Raw genomic sequence first — 21,842 nt, forward strand, 5'->3', positions numbered from 1 at the left:
TTTCACTTTCCATGGTAATCCCACGTCACCCTCCCCTTTCTCACAGCCGCAAAGTAAAGTTTGCTAGCGGTCCTATGTACAGAGTTCTTCAAGGTTCCTCAAAGTGCTTTCTCAGTCTCACGGGGCTTCCCATCATTTCCTCCTTCCACATGTTGGTGTCTGTACCTTTCTTTCCTACAGCAAACAAAGGAAATATCGCCTTTCACTCCACGCTCACTCCAGACTTGCTACCAACCTTCATCCTCATCCTGTTGTCTTGAGTGTTGCCAGCACAGAGGGTTTGGGAGGGCGGTGTCCTACTGAAGTCCTGGGGAGAAAGGGACTGATGGCTCGGAGCCCATCGGTCCTTACCGGCGCCTGGAGGTGATGTCAAAGCAGGTGATCATCATGAGATGGGCCTTGCAGAAGTTGACACGGCTCTCCAGGCGTTCTGTTACGCCCTCCAGTGCCTCCAGGTATTCCAGGGAATCCAGCTGCAGGACCTGTTCCAAGTCAACTGAAAGAGAAAGAAGCTCTTGGAGATGGGAGAGCTGTAAGGAGGGCTACCTCCCCCAACTCCTCTGGGCTAAGGTCGTCTGAGTTGTGCAATGAACATCCCCTCCTGCCTGGTCCTCATCATCTGCCTGAGAAAGAAACACCCATTGTGGTTTCTAGCTCCTTAACGTTCAGAGACAATTCTAAGGAACAGGAAGGTGGTCTAGAACCTTCTGATGCCTAACTTAGCAGCCTCCAACACAGATTTTTGAGGTCCCTCCACCTCACTACTTTGTTAACCAAGGCAAGTAACTCTTGGATGTTTTGGCAGCAAGAGTCTCCCTTTCAGGAGTCATGAGTGACATGCACATCCCACCTTCCTAGAAGAATCAGGTTACTGTTTCCCACTCCTGTAATGTGCTGCTACCCCTCAAGCTGGGACTCTGGACCTTGCCTCATGGAACACAAGCTAGCCTCTAACTCTCAATGTACCTGAAGCTAGCCTTAATCTCCCAGTCTTCCTGTCCCTTCTGCCTGAGAGCTGAGATGCTCGTCAAAAACCATCATCACCTGACCCAATTTCACCAGGCTCACTCACTGGTCAGTAGGGGTACATATGATGCTAAAATTACAGGTACTAAAAATTAAGACAGCCCTTAATTATAACACAAGTTGAGTCATATGGCCACTGTGTCTCAAATTGGGTTCAGGCTTATAGCATTAAAAGTCCTTGTGCATTCCCTTCCTGAGGGAGCAGGGATCTGGGGTCCCTTGGCCCCCATAATGGCTTGGGAGAGCCTGGTTTCAGTTTTAAGGGTGTTATAAAAGGTCAGAATGGAGAATGTGGCACGAACTAGACAGCAGTTAATGGGTGTGGGAAGCTTAGCAGTGTCTTCACATTGAATTCCCAGCAGGGCAAAATTACCTCAGCTGGCATGATTTCCTTAACAGCAACACAAGAGGAGAAAGTGGAGGGGTACCTCCCCCTTCTTCTATCCATTGTGAGTTGCCAACAAGAAGAACATAAAATGAATGAGACAGATGTGCAAAACCACACCCATTACAGCAACACAAGGATCTGTCATGGAGTAGAGTTCTTTTAACTGGGGCAGCTATGCATCTAGTCAGAGAGGGTCCTTGTTCAAGGTTATCTTGCTAATAAGGATTGTAGCTAGAAACAGACCCAGCCCCTCCACATCGCAGCTCAGTATATTGAAACCTGAGCCTCACCCTACCATAAGCACATCAGATACTATCCCAGGCCCCACTGTAGGGGAAAAGGGTGGAGAAAGGACAGCTAGAGGTGGATCTCAGCACATTGCCATTGTAGCATTGCCTCGGATCCATCACTCAGAAGAGTTACCACACAGTCTTCACAAAAGTGATGGTTGTATTCAAGCCTATCTTGGGCTGAAGCTGTTCTTGAAAAGTAAATGTCTAAGACAATGGTGAAAATGAGGGTGCTGCCTAAGGTACCAGGATATAGCCAGGAGTCCATGAAAGAAGCAGGAGCGAGCAGGGGAGAAGAGGCACTGGGCTGCTTATGTCTCAGTCACATTTGGGCTCATTCTACCTGAGATGAAAATACTGTAGGTGGGGGAGTTTGTATCTTTGCCCAAATCTCCAGCCAAGGAACTAACCATTTTTCATGCACTGAGGAAGTATCTATGCCAGGCTATCTAGCTGACTGAACTCTGGGATAACTGCATATATTTCAAGATGCCAAACTCCTCCCCTGGGCCATGCAGCATAAGCATTCACCACAGCCTAGAACCACCCTATGGGACAGGCATGACCACCAGTCTCTTTTATAGCAAGGAAGCCAAGACCCGGCAATTCTAACACCTTGCCCAAAGTCACACAGGCAGCATGTAGCAAAAGCCAGTATTGATATCATGTCTGTGGGATCTTGAAGCAGCCCCAAATAGTAGGATTCTCTGTTCTCTGAGCTACCAAGAAAGAGGAAGTGTGAAGGTGGGTTGATTTCTCCTGGTAAATCCAGTCAGGACCAGGTAGATCCTGGCCCTTCTTCACCTGTATCATTTCCAGGATGCTTTTAAAATCAGCTCTTTAGAACACAAATCTAAGCCTCTAGGCTCCACCTGTGAGATTCCTCACCAGCAGGGAGCACCAGGAGGGGGTGACTTGCAGTAGAAGAGGGGTTTAGAGGGAAGAGCTGGGCAGGAAAGTTGGGGAGAGAGTGTTTGTAATGCTGTTGCTATGTTTTACCACACGGACAAAGTCTTCCAGGATTGGTCTCTACCAGTGTAATAGCTGGGACAGAGTACAGCCATAGTTTGAAAATAAATGAAATGACTAGGAACAAATAAATTGGAGACAATCAAATCTACTTCTCAAAAAGAACAGCACCATTATAAATAAGTTACCTGGCTATTACTATCACCTGGGCTCTTGGCTGCATGGACATAACCCAAGAGCTGGTCATTGGATTTTCAGGGTTCCCAGGAGCCGTTTGTGGGTGGCACATTCTAGACTATCAAAAGATCTACAGTTTTGGTCCATTTTAGGCTAGATAAACCTCATGACTCTATAGGAGTCTTCCAGTGAGCCATCTTCTGTCAGGTGTAGGGAAGATAATACATTTTGCTTTCAGGTGCTCTGAACTGAGACCTTCAAGAGAAAGCATCTTGTAGAGGAATTCTTACTACCCTTCTGTTCCCCTGGCCTGATAAAAGGATCACTGCTCTGAAGGATATCTACCCACCACAGGCCCCATGCTTCAGGTACAGGCAGGCTCTGTGGCTGCCATCCTGGGTTAGGCTCCTAGATTGTGTTACTGGAAACCACAGTGATAGCCAAGATGGGCATGTGCTAATGGGCCTTACATTCGCGAAGCCACTTGTTGGGGTCCAGCATCAGGTACTGTTTGGTCGCTTCCAGCTCCTTCATCAGCCAATCGTACTTGGCTCGGACCTCAGCAATTCTCTGCTGCCGATGTTCTAGGATTTTCAGCTTGGCGTTGAAGCATATGACCTCCTGCGCACAGAGGAAGAGGTGGGAAGTAGAGAGAAGAAAAGCAGAGGGCCTTCTGCGAGAGGGGTGGGTGACAGGAGCCCAGCTTCCCAGAAGCTTGCTAGGCATCTTGGTGACCTCAACAGACAAGATGCCCAACTCCAGGGAAACTACTGCAGGCTCCCCTAATCTGGAAAATTCCGAACAAGGAGCCAGAAAAGTCCCCCAGCTCATCAGACTCCATCTCACTAGCTTTTAAGGTGTTCCAGAAAATGAACACGCAGGATCTACCAAAGTCTGTGGCTGGGACCAGAGCCCTGCCACCACCCACTGCCCATTCCAGAAACCTGGGAAGGCCCTATGGAAGTTCTATCCTTAGGGCAGGTCCTGGGGGAACTATGACCCTTGGGGAGGAAGTGGCCTCACCTTGCTGGTAGCTCCTCGACGTCGCTGTAGGCGCTCCACATCATCAATCTCATAGACTTTAATCTCAAACGGTTCCCCAAGGCTCCTCTGGGTGCTCCTCAAGGGGCCGTCCACCCAGCGGACCCCTGTGCTGCTGGCAGTTTTTCTCACAGGTGAGGGGGTATCAAGAGACAATGCTGGAATGAGCCTCCGTCTCTGGGAACCTAAGACAGAGAGACGCCCCAGGTGATGCTGGTGAACTTGAACGAAAGGGATAGCAAAGGGTCATAATGAACATCCCTCATTAGCTGCGGTCATAACAGACAGCATCCCCTATCAGCCACGGAGCTGTGTATAAGACCCTCCAGTTTCCCAACACCCCTTTGTTGTCTTGACCCATCATTTGCTTCATCTACAGACAATGAGCACCAGCCTTGCTTGACCTTTAGAACCACTATCCTTCAAGTACCCCTAAGTGAAGAGTGTATAGGAAAGGGCATGGGTCAGGATGGCACAACCCAGGGAGGCTAGGTATTCCAGTGAAGTTAGAGGTGTCCTTGCTAGGGAACAAGGTCCCAGTGTTTGGTACTGTACCTGGAGGACCACTGTAAACGATGAAGGTTCAAGAAGCCTTCTACACTGAGGAAGACAGCAAGCCACACCTACCATTGTCATTCTCCTCTGTGCATGGGGCAGGGGTATGAACAGAACCTATGGCCTCACACACAGCAGGAGAGTGCTCTGCTATCAATAATGGAGCTTCTCTGTATAGAAAACCCTAACCCTGCCTATGTATGCAAAGCATCTCATTTAATCCCTGAATGATATGAGTCAGGCACAAAGATGGCAGGCAGTTTTCCTGAGGTTTCAGCATTTTCTTCCTATGTGTGTCTGTGTGTGTATCTATGTCTGTATGTGCCTCTGTGTGTGTGTCTATATGTGTTTGTGTGTATATGTGTCTGTCTGTCTGGTGTTCATGCACATGTGGATAGGTGTGTGGTGGCCAAAAGTCATTCTTTGCCCATCATCCACCTTGGTTTCTGAGACAGGCTCTCTCATTGGCATGGAGCTTACTAAATAGATTAGGCTATCCAGCCAACAAGTCCCATCACCCACTTGTCTCTGTGACCCCAGCACTGAGATTACAAGCACTCAGCCTTTTTTTTAACTCCTCCCTCCCTCTTTCCCTCCCTCTATCTTCCTCCTTTGCTTCTTTTCTTTCTTCCTTTCTTCCTTTCATTTTTCCCTTAATATATCCTCTAGGGATTAAACTCAGGTATTTATATGACAAGCACTTTACTAAATAAGCTACCTCTCTAGTCCCAGTATTTATTTCATGTATGTATGTATATGTATATAGGTATGTGTGCATATGTGTATATATACATATGTATGTATACATATATAAACATATAAATATGCATACATATACACACATATGTGTGCATATATACATATATACATATATAAATATATGTATATACACACATACATATATAAATATATGTATATACACACATACATATATAAATATATGTATATACACACATACATATATAAATATATGTATATACACATATACATATATGTATGTTTTTTCCTATGTTTTAAGGCTAAGAAAAAACAGAAAACCCATACGGTACACAGTAAAAGCAATGAGCACTTTCTACAAAACACCCTTTGCACACTGAGGCCTCTATTTTGCACAGCACTGGTGTGATACACACATGCACTTATGTATGCTTTAAATGAGGAGTCCTTTCTATTCTCCACTCCAGGCTACACACACACACACACACACACACATACCCAGTGATCTATGAGACCAAGAAACATCAACCCCAGAGGTAAAGCAAATGTCTGTCTCTTAGGGATTACTCCACCTTTAGATGAGAGCAAATCAGATAATGGCTTGTTATTTTTAAGCTGGCTCAAGCCAGCTGACTCCCAGCAAGCTGTCCTATATTACCCTGTGCCTCAGCTCCAGCCTCAGTGAACTGGGAACCCTGAAACTGACATCAGGAAAGTAGGAGGCACAGCTCTGACTGGTCCAGGATGGAGTGAAGCAGGGGTGTCCAAGTGGACCTAAGGCAGTCCTTCTTGCAGGCGGTAGATACCCTGAAGTCAACACTCTCAAGTTTATTCAGCATTGATAAAGCTGCTGCATTCATTACTTTCCTTGACAGAAGCCACTTAAGAAGGAGGAATTTGCTTTGGCTTCTGGTTTCAGGGTATATAGTTGAGTATAGATAGAGAGGCACAGTGGTGGGCTGGCTTCGGTCTGTGGTATCAGAAACACGAGGCATCTGCTTCATCCCAAAGACTATGAAGCAGAGGGTGCTCTAGTAGAAATCAGGCCACACCCTGGTCATCCATTGACTCCTAAAGATTCTCCCAAAACATTGCTATCAGCTGGGAACCAAGTCTTTAGATGAACAAGCCAGTCAGTAAACACTGCACATTTAAATGGTAACTTGCACAGTCATATCACAAATCGAGTGAAGCTCTTCTCACCTGCAGGGGAGGGGCAGGGAATACCCCTTTAAAGGGGAAGTGGTAGAATGTGTGGGTGAGGGTGTTTCTCGGTGCCTGGGCAGAACTAGGTGCCCTCAGACAGACTTGGGCATAGTCAATACAATTCTGTTTACAGAGGAACAGGGGCAGAATTGAGTGGGATGATGTATTAGTTACCTACTGCTGTGTAACAAATGACTCGAATCTCAGCAGCTGAAACCTCCACCACTTAACTCACATATTCCTGTGAATCCTGCACCTAGAGCATCAGTGACTTCAGAACAATTCAGAGGCTTTGCATCAAAGGGCTCTAGAAACAAGGCCTTGCTGCCCATGCCATTGTGGGAGAAGCCTCGGCCCAGGGTCTGGGCTGGTTCACACACACATAAGAGTTCTGGAATTTTCCTCTTGGTTTACCATCTCTACCTCAGAAGTAGCATTTCCAGCTGACGACTTCCTTCCAGGCTGCCGGTGAGATCTAGGGCAGTGTTAGCAAAAGAAAGCAACAGGAAGTAGAAAATCCCAGCTAAGTAGAAGCCTTGCAGTGCCCCACTGCAAGCTGCTTCTACATAAGCTTGTGATCAGCTTGACCAGCACATGGTCAAGACATTTGGTGTGTAAAAACAATGCTTGGGATGATAACTGTCCATCTTAGTTTGTGTCATGAATTGGGTAGGTTTGGTTGAAGAAGTCTGATTGGCCCTAGCCATGTCTCTGGGGGCATTGTCTTTATTGTTGATTGATTTGGGAGGGCCCCGCCCACTGTGGGCCGCACCATTCCTTATGCAGGCTGGAGCCATTAAGCAGCTTTCCTCTGTGGTTCCTGACTCCAGTCTACTGCTTGGAATTTCTACCTGACTTTCCCGAAAGATGGACCATGAAATGGAAGTAAAAGCTGACACTGAAATAAGCCCCCCCCCCCCCAGCTTGCTTTTGGTCATGGTGTTTATCACAGCAACAGGAAGCAAACTAGAACAGCCCTGGCTTGGGGTACAGACCCTAGGATTACAATGAGTGGAGAGTAGGAAGTGTAGACGCAGGAAAGAGCCACATACATGTAGGAAATGATGACACAAGTCAGCGTTAAGATCTTGCTCATCTCCATGAAGCCTGAACCAAGGCCTCCTAGATGACTGAGGCTTGCTACTGTCTAGTCTGTTATAATGGTCTGACCAAACTTTTCAATCCTCTAGATTGGTGGTTCTCAACCTGTGGGCTGGGACCCCTTTGAGGGTCAAAGGATGTTTTCACGGGGGTTATCTAAGACTATCTGAAAACACAGACATTTATATTATGATTCATAACACCAACAAAATTACAGTTATGAAATAGCAACAAAAATAATTTTTTTGGATGGAGATCACCACAACATGAAGTCTTGTATTAAAGGGTCCTAGCATTAGGAAGATTGAAAGCCACTTCTCTAGATGGAGAGTCTTGCTAGGGCTCACCCAGTTCCCTCCTGGCACAGCCTGGCTCACTTCATATTCTCTGTGACTTTCACTCTGTCCTTAAGACCCTGGCATTGTCTGCTCTGACACCTCTAGGGACCTATTCTAAGAAGCTTTCTGTGTCTTAGGGCCAGTCACTTTTCTGTCTTCTCTTGACCATATGTTTAAGAAGATTCGCTCACCAATGGTAGGTCTATTCACTATGGTTTTTCTCTTCTGTGACCAGGTCCTCTCACCTTGTCCCTTTCTCTTCTATGTCTGGGATGAGTCTCCTAGAAGCACTCTGGAAACCTTCAGCTCCGTTTCCAAGAAACAGCCACTGTGATTCTTGTGATTACAACAAAAATCAGACCACCTACACCCCTGAGAACCAGATAATCATCAGAGCAAGCCTGGGACACTCCCAGCTCATCAAGGGTCTTTAGTTACAGACACCTGCGACATGCTGGGAAATGGGGTGCAGTTCACAGCAGGCAGCAAATGGTAGCCTGTTGGGCTGGCCTATCAAATGCCAATGTTTTCTCAACATTAAGAGAGGGAAAGATATATGTTTGGCACAAAACAAAACCAACCAACCAACCAACCAACTGACAGACAACCAAAAACCAGCACACTAGACTACAGTTAATATTTACAACATTTACCACCAGTAGTAAAATATATGCTAAAGCTTTAGAAAAGAAACAGGAGGCACATTTTAGGGATATACTGCCAGCCACCAACAATCAAGGAATCAATCAGTGGTACCTAACAGTACCCTGCACCTTCTCAGTGCTGGATACAAAGCAGGTCTTGCAGAAGTGCATGGTTAGGCTGGCCCCGTCATGGGCCAATGTGCTTAGAACCAATGTGCTTCCTCTGAGTGACTTCTCTTTGGGTACCCTTTCCTTCTGGCATAAGTTTTCCAGATGCTGGTAGTAGATGGCCAAGTCCCTGCAGTGGTAATGAACTACCTTCAGAGCAAGGTCTCTGTCAATTCTCAGACTTCCCCTTCAAGCCAAGAGAAGGCAAGCAAGGGCAAGAAGGTAAGCCATGGTGCAATGCAAGGGATCAGATAATGAGATACAAAGGACCTGAGAGAATGAAGTGCAATTCAGAGGGATGTGGCAGGGTTAAATAAAGGTAGGGCTTGGCTGGTGCAGTGACAGTTTACATTCTGTTAGCAACTTAGATGCAGACTGGCTTAGGAACTGTGAAGAATCAATGAAAATCTACTCACAAAAGTTTCTCTTGAGAGTCTGTAATGACTCTCCATTGCCGACTATGCTCATGTGTTCTTGGTATGTTCCTACAGAGCTATATAGAATGTATCTCTGTGTTCATATTACATTCCCCACATGCTCAAGGGATAACATTACCTGGACTTACATTTTCTAGTCTCTCACTGGGCTCATTAAGAACATTCCCTGTGAATGAACCCCATTTTGAATGAACCCACTACATTGCAGATGGGCCATGCTCTTGCTGCTCCAAACCTGGACTCCCATGATTTATTTTCTCAGCCTCCAAAGCTTTTTACTCTAGCTGCCTGTGTGAACAGCAGCATCCTTAAAGACCAGGCCTGTCTTCCACAGCCACCTACAGTTGCTTCGACTTACAGGACCTTATCTTTGGCAAGATACTTGCCTATAGCTAAAAGTGTCCTTCTGCTGGTCTGCACTATGGGCTTAGCCACGTGGCAGTATGTCTCTGTACATTGTCCTCTCTCTGGATATTTCACACTTCTCATGGTTGTCTTAAACTCTATGATGCTGCTCCTCCTACCATATGTATGGAGATGCCTGATCAATGGCCAACAACTGCTGCAATTTAAATCATCAGTGTTTTATCAATGTTTTAAAGGCATGGCCTGACACCGTTGGGAAGTTGTGGAACCTTTGGACAGGTGGACAAAGTGAGAGGGGTTGGTCATTGGGAACATGACTTTGAATGGAACTGTGAGGACCTAGCTTTTCCCTCTTTCCCTCCCAACCATCATTGCTCTACTGTGCATGGCTTTGTGGGTGTGCTGCCTCACTACCGGTCCCAAAGCAACAAGGTCACTATGACTGACCCCAGTAGCATCTTCCTCCTTCTTCTTCTTTCTTCCTCTTCTCCCCCTCCTCCTTCTTGTTTGTTATTGATACAGGGTTTCTCTGTGTAGCCCTGGCTATCCTGAAATTAACTTTGTAGACCAGGCTAGCATTGAACTCAGAGCTCCTTCTGCCTCTGCCTTCTGAGTGCTGGTATTAAAGACCTGTGCTGCCACCACCCAGTACCTTTCTCCTTTTTAAATTGATCATCTCAGGCATCATTTTATAGTAATTAAAAACTGACTAATATAACAACCAACAATAAAGTTCATCCAGACAGGGTTTTCCTATGGAAAGAAGGTCATGCTACTACTTTTGGTTTCATAATAATAATGTGCCCAGTAGAAGGGTCACAGTCCTCATCTGTCAACCTCCCATACATAAGAAAATTGAGGTTCAGAAAGGCTAATTAAAAGTCAAATAGCTTATGACCCCAAGCTTAATCTTTCCACTACACCGTATGGTAAGCCTGAAATCATGTCCAGTTCAACAGCATGGATCTATAGGAAGTGTCTAGAACGGTGGTGACACACAGAAATGTTTGATAATTTCTGCTGTTACACATTCACCACACAGGAACCAGAGAGCTCACGGTTATATTCCAGCAACACAATTATAATTCTTTTTCAGTAAGAAAGCAACCAAATCATTACAATTCTCCAAACACCAAACAGTCACAGATGAAATGTAACTGCCCACTCTGCCATTTTACATCCCAGACATCTTCTCTGACTGAGGACTGGCAGTCTAGGTAGGAAATTCCTTTGAGGGGGGTCTTATGGCTTCTTTTAAAGAAGTTGTTTGTGATTTATGTTGATCACATCTGACGGCCAGCGTTTCTCTTAATAATAATCATAAATAAGGCAGACAAGGTCACCTAACCTGAAATGAGCAAGTCTTCCCCTGTGGTATCCATCACAGAGCCCTAGATCTACGGTGGCTGAGCAGAGAGGTCTGATGCTCAGGACACTCCATATTAAATCCCATCTCCAGCACCTTCCCTGGCATTTTTATGACACACCATTTTCCTTCAATAGCCTTCTAAGAGGAGTCCTCAGAGGGCAGCAGTCATGGCGGGAGTTGGCCCTGAGCAAGGACATGTGTGGGTGGAGCCTGCTACCTCTGAGCTGTCTGTCATTCTCCACAGTGTTCCCTTTCCCTATCCATTCCACTGCTTGCCCGCCTCACTCCGGTATCATAGCCAAACCAACATATTTAGGAGCCTTGACTAGAAAGTTTAAGATAGTAGGAGAATACAGTAGCTGGGAAGCAACACATTAAATTAGAAAGCAGAATCACACTCCATCAGGAAAGGGTGGGCGAGCCTTGAAGCAAACGCTATACACTCTTCTCTGAAGACCAACAGTGAGTGGAAGTAACATTGCCTGTCAATCAAGTATGAGGAAGGCCAGCATACTTATTTTCCAGGAAGACTGGTGTACATAAAGTATTTCGTGATTTTCAGTAATTAATGTCCTCATATTTCAGGGCCCCAGGCCGTGGTGATAGGTCAAAGCGCCTGTGTTGTTGCACTGAGGAGCTTGTCACTTTTACCTCCTCTTAGGAGATGGGGGAGTAGGTGTGTGTCATGCCAAAGCCAGTGTGGCAGCAGCCACGCCGGTGCCTGAGCTAGCCTGGAATGGAGTGTCCTCCCTATGTTATGATCTACAGTGTGCTGCACAGATGGGTGGACTTCTTTTATCATGACATATGGGGATGGGAAACCACAAGCCTAGGTAGTCCCCGGAGATTGGATTCTTTGATCCAAGGAAGACAAATGGTTTATGATGAGCATCGATCTCAGCCCCTTATGTGGGCTGCTCCGTTGCAGAGCTCGGCGTGGGGGGTACAGCTGTCAGGAAACAGGCGAAAGCAACCCCATGGCAGATTATAAAGGCCTACAGACAGGTCCCACAGAAGCTGCTAGAAGGAGAAGGACCCGTTTCTGCATGTCACCTCATCTCTTGATGCTAACAAGATGGGTGGCACTGACATTCAGGGCAAAAGATTTGGAAAGCCCTTGATTGCAGAGTCCGGCAGGATATGGAGGGCGGCAGATGCCCGGCTAGGCCAGAAGAGCATTCTCTTCTGCTGCGCCCACTCAGAGGGGTGCAGATGTGTGCACAGGACAAAGGGAACTGACAAGGACACTTTCTTTAGTATCTAGTAAGGAATTACATTTCAGATAAAATTCTCATGGTGTCTAAATTATTCTTGGTGCCCACTTCCCCTCTCTGTCCTTTAAACTCAATTACTCCATGGTACCTGGGCCACCTTGGTCTTCTTTTTGCCCAACGTAACTTACTATCACATGCCTACCCCACATTGAAAGAATACACCAGAAGCTCAGGCGTGAGGTCTTGGGTGTTTGTGCCTTCTGGCCCCATATTTCTGGAGATGGCAGAGTCCCGCTACACACAGGTAGGCAGCATGGAACATGGACACATATTGCCTAACTCTTGGGGAGAGGCACTGTGGGCCCCATGGCTGGTGTAGACCTATGACTGTCACCAGTGTGCTTGGGGTAGGAATGGAGAAAGGCCCATCCCACTTTTAATGAGATGAAATGCCCCATGTCCCTGAGTGTGGTTTCCAGGGACTTGGAGGCCACCAGCCCCACATACAGGCTTCTGCAGGTACTAGGTCAGAAGGGTAGGGGGTCTGACTGATCCCTCAGGAGCTCTGGGCAGTAGTACTCTCAGCCTTCGAATAGCAACATGCACAAGTGAAGGCAGAGATGAGGGAAAACGGAGGAAGCAAGAACCAGCTCTCTGCCTGGCGCACCCGCAGCTAGTGGCACCAAGTAGAAAAGTCTCGGGGTTACATCCTCGGCCAAGGTCTCAGGTATCAGGACACTGACGAAAGGGAGCACAAGACCCCTAGCTCTAGAATCCTGACTAACCCCCATGGCTGGTCGAGAACAAGGGAGGTGAGGTCTCAGAAGCCTGGTGCCTCTTTCCTCCCATGCCATGCCAGGTACCCACCTGAATTGGACCGCTTCTTTGGGGTCTTGAGGCTCCTGCACCTCCCTCCCACGGAGCTGCTGTTCTCGCTCATGGAGTCCTGGGCCGAGGATGCGCTGCCGGTGGCTTCGCTGTCCCTCATCATACTCTCATAGCCACTGCTGCCACCGCTGTGGTAGAACAGGGCGGTCTTCCCCATGGCAGGTGGCAGCTCCCCGCTCAGGACACTGCTGTTGTCACTACCGTGCCCACTGCTGCAGCGGTGCGGCTTCCTCGGAGGAGTGATCTTGCTATAGGGTGAGGGCAGCAGGTGGGCGGCTGCGGGCTTGTCCTCCGCTGGAGCCCCGCCGCGCTCCTCCGCCTCTGCCCTCAGCTGTGCACCCCTCAGGCCTGCACTGCTCTGGAGCAGCTCCGAAATGCGCCCATTGACAGCTCTTAGAGGCAGTTTGGAAGCCAGCCCAGCGCCCCGGTTCCTGCTGAGCGACTGGGTGGACCAGGACATGTGTTTCCCGCTGGGCGGTAGGTTGGAGCTCTGGCCCACAGACTGTGGCAGGGACTTAGTGGAGAAGCTGAGGGTTTTGGTGGTCGGGGTGGACAGGCTGCTGCGGGATTTAGGGCTGGCCAGTAGGAGCTTGCTCACGGCTGAGATCTTAGACTGGCTGGCCTTGGGAGAGGCCCCTGCGGACTGGGTGATGCCACAGCTGGGTGGTGAGGCTCCTGTGCTGCGACCCAGGCTCCTGCCCGTGCGGGGCATGGTACTGTCTTTGCTGGCATGCATGCGGGAGCTTACGGACGACAGGCTTTCCGCCCTCTCCAAGGACAAGCATTCATAGTGGCTGACTGTTGTCCTGCCGAGAGAGTTGGTTCTGCTGGCCAGCTGCTCCAGCTTGGCACTGAAGAGCTTACTGCTGCTACTGGCCTCCTTCGTCTTGCTGATAGACTCATCAGGGAAGCAAGCCAAGAAGGTAGCTGGCTGGTTCAGGGGGCTGCTGGTGCTGCTGCCGCCGCCGCCACTGTGTTGAGGGCTAGCTCTGTTCTTTTGGTCCAAGCTAGACTTGCGGACAGGAGGCAGAGGTGGGGTCCCTTTGGGTCTTGCCAGGACACAATGCTTGGGTGAAGCTACCTTCCTCTCCAGGGTTGTCTTCGAGGATTGGATGCCTGGAACAGCACCGAAGCCATTGCTGTCGGCCAGGCAATGGTAGAAGCTGTCTAGCTCCTCATGCCTGTCGCCTTTCTGAAATGCCCTTGGGAGACTGCTTGACTTTAGGTTTCTGTTGGCATGGTGGGGACTTTGGGCCACCAAGCCAGGCAGGGCCATCTCGCAGCCATCCACAACCCTCCTGTCGGTCACTTGAAAGGTGGCTGTCTCCAAGCTGCTGCTGCTCAGCCTGTTGCCCAAGCTGGGCCTGCTATCTGGTTCTTGCTCTGACTTACCTTCATTCTTCAGGGAGCTTGTGACAGTCTCATACTTAACCCCTTCCTCGCTGGAGTGAGCGTTCTCCTTTCTCACCTCCTCTTCCCGTTTAAGCCAGGGATCCTCAAATTTCATTTCCTTCCTTGTACTGGATTCCTTGCTTTCCTGGGACTGGGATGTTTTGGGGCTCGCCTTCGGGGTGGCAGTGGAGGACTCAGGCTCTTGCACGTTTCGGGGACTCATGGCAATGCAGGGGTAAACCGTGATGTTGGTCTTCATGGGGATATACCCTTCACAGCTGCTCAGACTGGCAGTGTTGGAGATGGTGACCATGGCCTTGCCCACCGTAGAAATTTTGCAGCCTTTGATGGGAGTGGCTTTGTTGGCAGACTCTTCCCCCATCTCGGATAAGATGAGCACGTTGTCAGGGCCCACCTCGGGCTTCTCCCTGCACACCACTGCCGTGTTCTGGATGCTGTTGACAAACTCTGAGGCTGGCGGTTCTGCCATGGCTTCCCCGTGCCCAAAGCATGTCTGGGCTATGAAGCTGTGGCATGACTGTTCTCCATCACTGCCCGTACTCATCTCGCTCAGCCAGGAGCTGATGGAGGAACGCCGACTGCCTGTCTCTCGAGCCTTCTCATCCAGGCCCAGCTTCGGGAGGGGAAGGAACTGTGTGATGCTCACCTCGGAGACGGGGGCCATGCTGGAGTAGCATTCTAGATCCTCGCTGATGCTGCTAATGATGCTGACGGGTCGGGAGCCTGAGGCCAGGGCCTGCACAGAGCAGTCGCTGTTGAAGCTGATGATGCTGGTAGGACGCCCGCTGTCGAGCACCCCGCTGATGGTCAGCTCCTCCACCAGCGTGAAGACCAGCTCATCCTCCCCGTTCAGCTCTAGAGGCTGCTGCACAGTCACCATTGTGGTGCTCAGAATCTCCTTCTTGGAGTCTGCAGGAGGGCCTTCCTGGTGCTCACCTTCCACTAGGGTTTCTGGAAACCCTTCACTCCCAGCAGACATGGATTTCTTCAAAACCTGGGGACTCATTCCAACTGGGGGAGTACGCACATCAGGCTGAAGCAAGGACTCACTGGAGACCATGCCAGAGTCCTTGCTCAGGGAAGGGGGTGGGGCAGATGAGGGCAGGACCCCCTTCTGGGTGTAGACTTTGCACCTCTGAGAGGGAGAGCTGGGAGGTTTGTACTCGGAGGTCTTGGACAGACTGGCAATGCCTAGCCTCGGGGAGCCCATGGGTCTGGGCTTGCCCTCCACAAAGCCACAAGAGTTCAGACTCTCCCGGCTGCTCTGGAGACTGGGGCTCTGTGCAAGCTGAGATGTACTGTGCTGGCTACTGCTGCCCGGGATGCTCCGTGGTGAGGCTGGACTGGGGCTGCTGCTGTGTGCCGCAGTAGTCGCTGGGGACTGATTCTGCTGCACCTTGGAGGCTGGAAGTTCTGTGCCTTCCCTCTCGGTCAACTGGCCATTATCTGACCCATTATCTTCTTTATCAGACTCAGAGAGTGTATCTGGCCCTGCTGCTTGGCTTAAAGAAGCACACCTGCCAGCCTGCTCTGGCCCGAATTGGATGGGCAGCTCTTCGAAGGGAAATTTGTTGGGTTCCTCACTGCCGTCTATGCAGTCTAGTCTTTCCTGTAACTCGGCAAATGTATTACACTTCAGACAGTCCCTTTCTGACTTGCTGGCTGCAGCCTCTGCTGTCTCCCCGGGCCGACTGTCACCTCTGGTCTTCTGTAGGGCTGGCACAATGGGCACGAAGTCTGGGGGGCCCTCGTTGTCAGTAAGTTCCTTGTCAGAGAGGGCTGTGCCATTGGGCCCAATGTAGATGACGGTATCGCAGGACTGCTCACTGCTGGAGGAGTAGTCGGGATCACTGGACAGTGGGGCGAGGGGGAATTCTGGATCCACTGAAGCCCGGGCATGGAAGGGTCTCAGCTGGGTGGGCCTGCGCATCCTGCCCTCCTCGCAGGAGCTTTCTCCCCCAGAGGAGCTCGATGTGTACTGCAACATGGACAAGAGAATTGTTGATGGGGGGTTGTTCTGAGATAGCCCTCCGTCCTAGGAAGCCCATGTCATACAGCAGGCACAAATTGCTGACCGGACCCAGGGTCTCAAAGACTAACCTGTGGAGGGGCCGGTACTCACCGGACTATGCCAGAATACCTCGCTGTTCTATTCCACGGGTATGTGTGCATAGATAATCCCCACTTTCACACTGGCGTACCAGTCTGCTTGGGAAAGATAGTGACCTATCTAGACCCCACATGACTTCCTCAAGGCTATCCTCCTGCCTCAAAACGTTGACCATGAATCCTTGCTTTTTTATATACAGAGAAGGAGCATACAAAGAAGAAAGACAGGGAAGTCTCACGTATCACTAGTTGGACCAAAACCCATGTTTTCTCAAACACGGTTGCTATTTGACTGTTACCCTGGCTTTGTTTCTGCCCCAGGAAGCTGACATCTGTCAACACAATACAGACAGCAACTCATTGAAACAGGAACCCACAGGCTGAAGGCTCCTGGACATGCAGGGGTGGCAGAGCCACACAAATAAGGCATTAGCCATTCTTTCTGGAGCCAGATTGTTGGATACACTCCTCACCTATGCAGGGTCATGGAGGAGACTGAGTCCTGCCCACCCCGGAACATTTTTCATCCTACAGCGGCAATCTACTAAAGTAGTCTCTGCCAGCGGTCAGGGTGGATGACCCATGACCACATCAACCGTGAAAAGGACACTCAACTTCTCCTGTGTTATTGGAAGGCTTTTCTGTTCTGAGACACAGGCTGCAGCAGCTACGGTTGCACAGTCCTTGGCATTCAGAGAATGGTGAGACCGATTGGCTGTTTGTGATTCGGTTCTTGTCCCCAGGGTATTCTCCCTCCCATCAAGAGCCCTTACCTTAGTCTTCTTCTTCTTCATCCTTAAGACTCTCGATGCGATCTGGATGGTGGACAGGGTCTCCGCATAGCTGCCGGCTGCGGCCGAGATGTGTGCGATCATGGTGGTGCGACAGTTCACATTCCCCAGAGACTCCCTCAGAAGCATGGTGAGCTTGCTCTCCCTGCCAAACAAAGTGGATTAAGGCTGCATTAGTGGGCCATGCCTCATGCTGGCTGTCAGGGCAGGACTTCAGGTTTGTGTGTGGCTATTTGGTTGTGGGTGGTGTTTTCTTACTCTTTTTTTTTTTTTAATGGCATACTAATTAGTACTGCTTTGCAGCAGGGGGCTATTTGCAGTTGGCAGCTGAGCAAGTGCTTCTAACTCCAAGGATGGGATTCATGCAAACACCTCCCTTGGCACTTCTGTTCTGGCCGCGATGGGCTATTCTAGTGTATCTGTTTGTGTGCATATGACATCGCACATAATGAGGCCTGGGAATAGGAACAAGGAGAGGGGATCAGGAGAAAATGGCTTTGTGACCAGTAATCTGGCATGCTATCTGCACACATAGCCCTTCTCAGCAAGTTTCTGCACACAGGGAGATCCCTGTAATAGAAAAAAGCATGTTATGAACCTGCACTCAAGTCCCACGTGTTTCCAACTCATGGGAAATGCCCTTTATAGTACAGAGGCAGGCTTCTGCCATGGTCTCTCAACTCCACTATTTGAAGCCAGTAACACCGAAGGAAAAAGATGTTGGTATTCTTGCTAAGCAGAGAAAGACAGACACAACCCAAATAGTCACTTAACAACAAGAAGCAGAACTTTCCAGAAAGGCTTCCTCTGGGAACTTTACAGTTGCCGTGTGGAACCACTATCTTGGTTAGTGATAACAAGGCCCAGGGCACTTCAGATGGTTTCTAGGCACTTTAAGAATTGACCTGAAGGAATGGCCCGCACTTTTCTATCTCTGTACTTGCTCCAGTGAGATCCTGCCATGTTTTTTAATGGATTCTGCTTCTTTGCCCCCTCCCCATGCAGGCACCTGCTGGGTGAAATGCCATCTCCTTCCTGGATCACTCCACCCGAGGCTGAGGCAGCCTCTAACTGTATTTCATGCTCAGATGCCGTGCTTCAATCTCACATCGGCCTTCTCAAATCCATGTCCCTGAAAAATCCCCTGGAGAGGGACCATTAGCTCAAAAGACTTCATGTGGGATGCTGGCCACTGTCAGCAGAGAATTTTCTTTGCATGTGACTTATGTCTGGCTTCAGGGAAGAGAGATGGTGGCGTAAGGGTTTCTTTTCCTATCTGGGACCAATTAAGGTGTTCATTTGGGAATGATGGGCTAGTGTGTTCCAGTTTCAGAACAAATTATAAATATACCAGGGCAAAATAATCAGGGGATAGAAGTGGTAAAGGGGGGGGGAGGAAGTGTGGGGGGTATCCGATCACATTTAACTCCCCTCAAAGTATACTCTGCAGGGATGTCTCAGGAAGGAGGTTGGAGCCCGGTCTTAATTTAGCAAAGATGCTATATCTGATTGAACCACAGGAAGTGGAAGATGGATTCTGTTTGGATTAGGCTGTGGCCATATGCAGTCAAGTCTTCTAATTCATGATAGTTCCATACTATAAATTACCCATAAACAGGTTCATGGGATCCTGAGCCATGGTTGGCAGAGGGAAATACAGTCAGAGTTCCTGTGAACCCCTCTGGGAAAATGACAGATATCAATAGGTTACCTTGTTTTAGGTGACTTTTCTATTGAAAGGCATCTTATTTAATATCTGGGATTTTTAAAAAGTAATGTACATAAAATATTTCTTTAATATATTATATATTATATTAATATTTGTAAAATGCCGTCGAGAGTGTTCAGTGATTTCCTGGCCCTGGGAGATATGACTGTAGACACCTCTGATCTTCAGCCTCGGAGTAGCATCGTTCATTGCTCTCTTCTTTAATTGTGCAGCTGCTGGTGAGTCTACACGTTCAGCTTCTTCCTCTTTTCATAGCTGTGAACCCTAGGTGTGACCTTGCCCATTGCAGGAGTGGCCTTGCTTACTGTAGGCAAATTCCTTCTCCCCTCTAGATGTACCCTGCTATGGCTACACTGGCATTGAACCTGCAGCCAGGAGCACATGGTCTCATGCCTGAATGAAGCTTAGCTAACACTCATGCTTTCTCCATGAGCCACAGAGCATTCCCTTCCTGCCTCTTCCGACGAGAAAGCACTTCCGTACCATGCTGGGGAATTGTTTGAAGCAGAGAAATCATGGGCAGAAAGCATTAAAAAAAATTCAAAAGCACAGAAGCCAAAAACACACAAGGCAGCGATCACCCTGTCATACTTGAGCGGGGGATGTGTGTGTCAGGGACCCAAAAACTCTCCTTCACTCTGTGCACTGTTCTTAAATCACCATAAAAGCACCAGGAATATTGGCTCGGAGATTACAAAAAAATTGTATCTAGTAGGAAATGTACAACTATGGGATATGCAAATCAGCCCCTTACAGCTGACTCAACTATAAAGTTCCTTGTGGGAAGTCTTGCTAATCAATGCACATGGTCAAAGGCACACACTTCTGGCTCTCCAAGTGACTCTGTGTAAGTCTGAAGAAAAAGATCCCAAACCAAATCACATGATAGAGCATCCCACCAGTCTGTTGTCTGGTATGCTCCACACCATCCACATGTGTGACACAGTTGTAGACAAATATTTGTGGCTTTTGGTAAGGGAGTCCATATGGTTGGAAGAAGCCACAACATGTGTGTTGCTTGGCAACTGACTTTTTTTTTTTTTTTTTTTTTGCAGTATCATGGAAAGAAAGTCAGCAGAATCACTAGCCAGGCAGGCACAGGTCTCTAATCATAGGGAATCGAAGCAGAACCTTCTTGGTTCCTTTCTAGAATGCTCGGCTCAGCCTGTAGCTCTGGTACCTTGCCTTCTCAGTTGTCTTTGTTTAGAGTCAAAGCCTCACCATGAGGCTGAAAAAGCCACAGTGGTCCTAAGATTTTCTGCCCAATCAGCATCACAAGGGCAGGCAGCCCAGTGTGTGCTGCTGGGTGTGCTTTGATATCACAACCAGCTCTGTAGACAGTGTGTATCAAACTTTGCCTCAGAGAGTGAACCATGCCCTAAGTCCCAGTTATTATTGTAGGTTTGTGGGAACCTGAGTTCAGAACTATGTCTCAACAGACCTCTGAACACCCCCCCCCCCGAACCTCAAGCCATTGCAGCCACTTGCAGCTCATATCAGACCTGATACTGTGACTCCTCATTTTAGGGAAAACAACACAAAAGCAAGTTTATGGAAATTAATATGTGTCCAAACAACCAGTGGGCTAAGTAAAATGAAGTGGGGAATAGAAAACTATCTTGGAAGTGGTAACAGCGAACAAACTTCACACACGGGATTCCTGTAAAATTGCCTCAGTAGCCTATGTCAGAGCAATGGACGCCCCGCCCCCAGACCCCTGCTCCCAGCACCAGCCTGACAGGGCATCTCAAGGAAGAAGAAGAGGAAGGAACTCCATAGTTAGAGTGAGGAGAGAAGGAAAGGGGGAACTTAGGGCAGAAATAAATTAAACAAAGACTAGGAAAGCTACAGGATAAAGAATACATATTGCTTTAACAACTATAAGCAAATGCAGAAAACCCTCAATTATATAGTATGGGGAGAGGAGAAGAAAACAAAAGAGAAGAAGAGATTAAAGTAGTAATTAAAAATCTCTTAACAAAAGAAGACCCAGGACTGAGTGGCTTCATGGATAAATTATAAGATTTCAAAGAAAAACAATGCTGGTACCTCTTCGACTCTTCCAAACTTTAAGTTACAAGGAACACCTCATGCATGTTTTATAACATTTGTTACTTTAAGCCAGACAAAGACCCTAAAGAAAACTATAGCTATCATGTCGTGTAAAAGGCAATGTAAACGCCTTCAACGAGACATTAGTGAACTGAATTCAATGTAAACTTCGTACACTATGATCAAGAGAGATTTGTCTCTGGCATGCAAAGCTGCTTTAACCTATGCAAATCAATCAGTGAGATATTCCGTGAATAGAGCAAAGTAGGAAATGATCACCATCCTCCTAATTAAACAAGAACAAGCATCCTATAAAATCCAATATCTTTTTTAGTTATAAAAACTCTCAGGGACTGGTCATACCCTTCACTGCTGGCAACACTGGGGAGAGCAGCCCAGGCAAAGCAGTGGAGCTGGTCCTCATGGCTGGAATACTGGTGAGCCGGTCCCGAGGACAGTGTGGGAGAGACAACCCCGCCTTACCTGCTCTATGTGCACAGAGGTGACAACCTCGCCCCTTCCCACTTTTTGCAGTTGGGAGAGCTGCCCCAGGGTCATGAGAGCAGAATGGTTATCCCTGCCCTTTCCAGCTGTAGTACTTTGGAGAGTAGGTCTTGCACCTTATCTGAGCATCATAGGAGAGCTGGCCCTGGGTGGAGAGGGTACAGAGGAGCTGGCCCTCATCTGCCATGAGATGGAGAAGATGCAGGAGTCATGCTCCCTAATACCCATGGTAATCTGGAGAGCTGGCCCCGAAGTCATGAGAGCAGGAAAGCCGGCTCTGCCCCTCTCTCTCTGAAGCACTTAGGAAAGTGGGCCTTACACCTCGACTAGGCAGCACAGTGGAGCTGGCT

General features: G+C 48.4%; 1 protein-coding gene across 1 annotated transcript in view; it reads right to left on the reverse strand.

Moving 5' to 3' along the window:
* Nucleotides 1-347: 347 nt before the first annotated feature.
* The window catches only part of KIF26B (kinesin family member 26B), a gene marked incomplete at its 3' end in the record, with an annotated part of 389,216 nt that continues 367,721 nt past the window's right edge, over nucleotides 348-21,842 (reverse strand). The window contains exons 11-15 of the mRNA XM_080922693.1: nucleotides 17,190-17,352; nucleotides 12,874-16,285; nucleotides 3,874-4,076; nucleotides 3,321-3,471; nucleotides 348-496 (exon numbers count right to left, since the gene is read on the reverse strand). Of these exons, the coding sequence (XP_080778819.1) occupies nucleotides 348-496; nucleotides 3,321-3,471; nucleotides 3,874-4,076; nucleotides 12,874-16,285; nucleotides 17,190-17,352 (4,078 nt within the window). The remainder of the gene's footprint in view (nucleotides 497-3,320; nucleotides 3,472-3,873; nucleotides 4,077-12,873; nucleotides 16,286-17,189; nucleotides 17,353-21,842) is intronic.

Source organism: Micromys minutus (assembly GCF_963924665.1).
Source record: "Micromys minutus genome assembly, chromosome: 1".
Classification (NCBI taxonomy): Eukaryota; Metazoa; Chordata; class Mammalia; order Rodentia; family Muridae; genus Micromys; species Micromys minutus.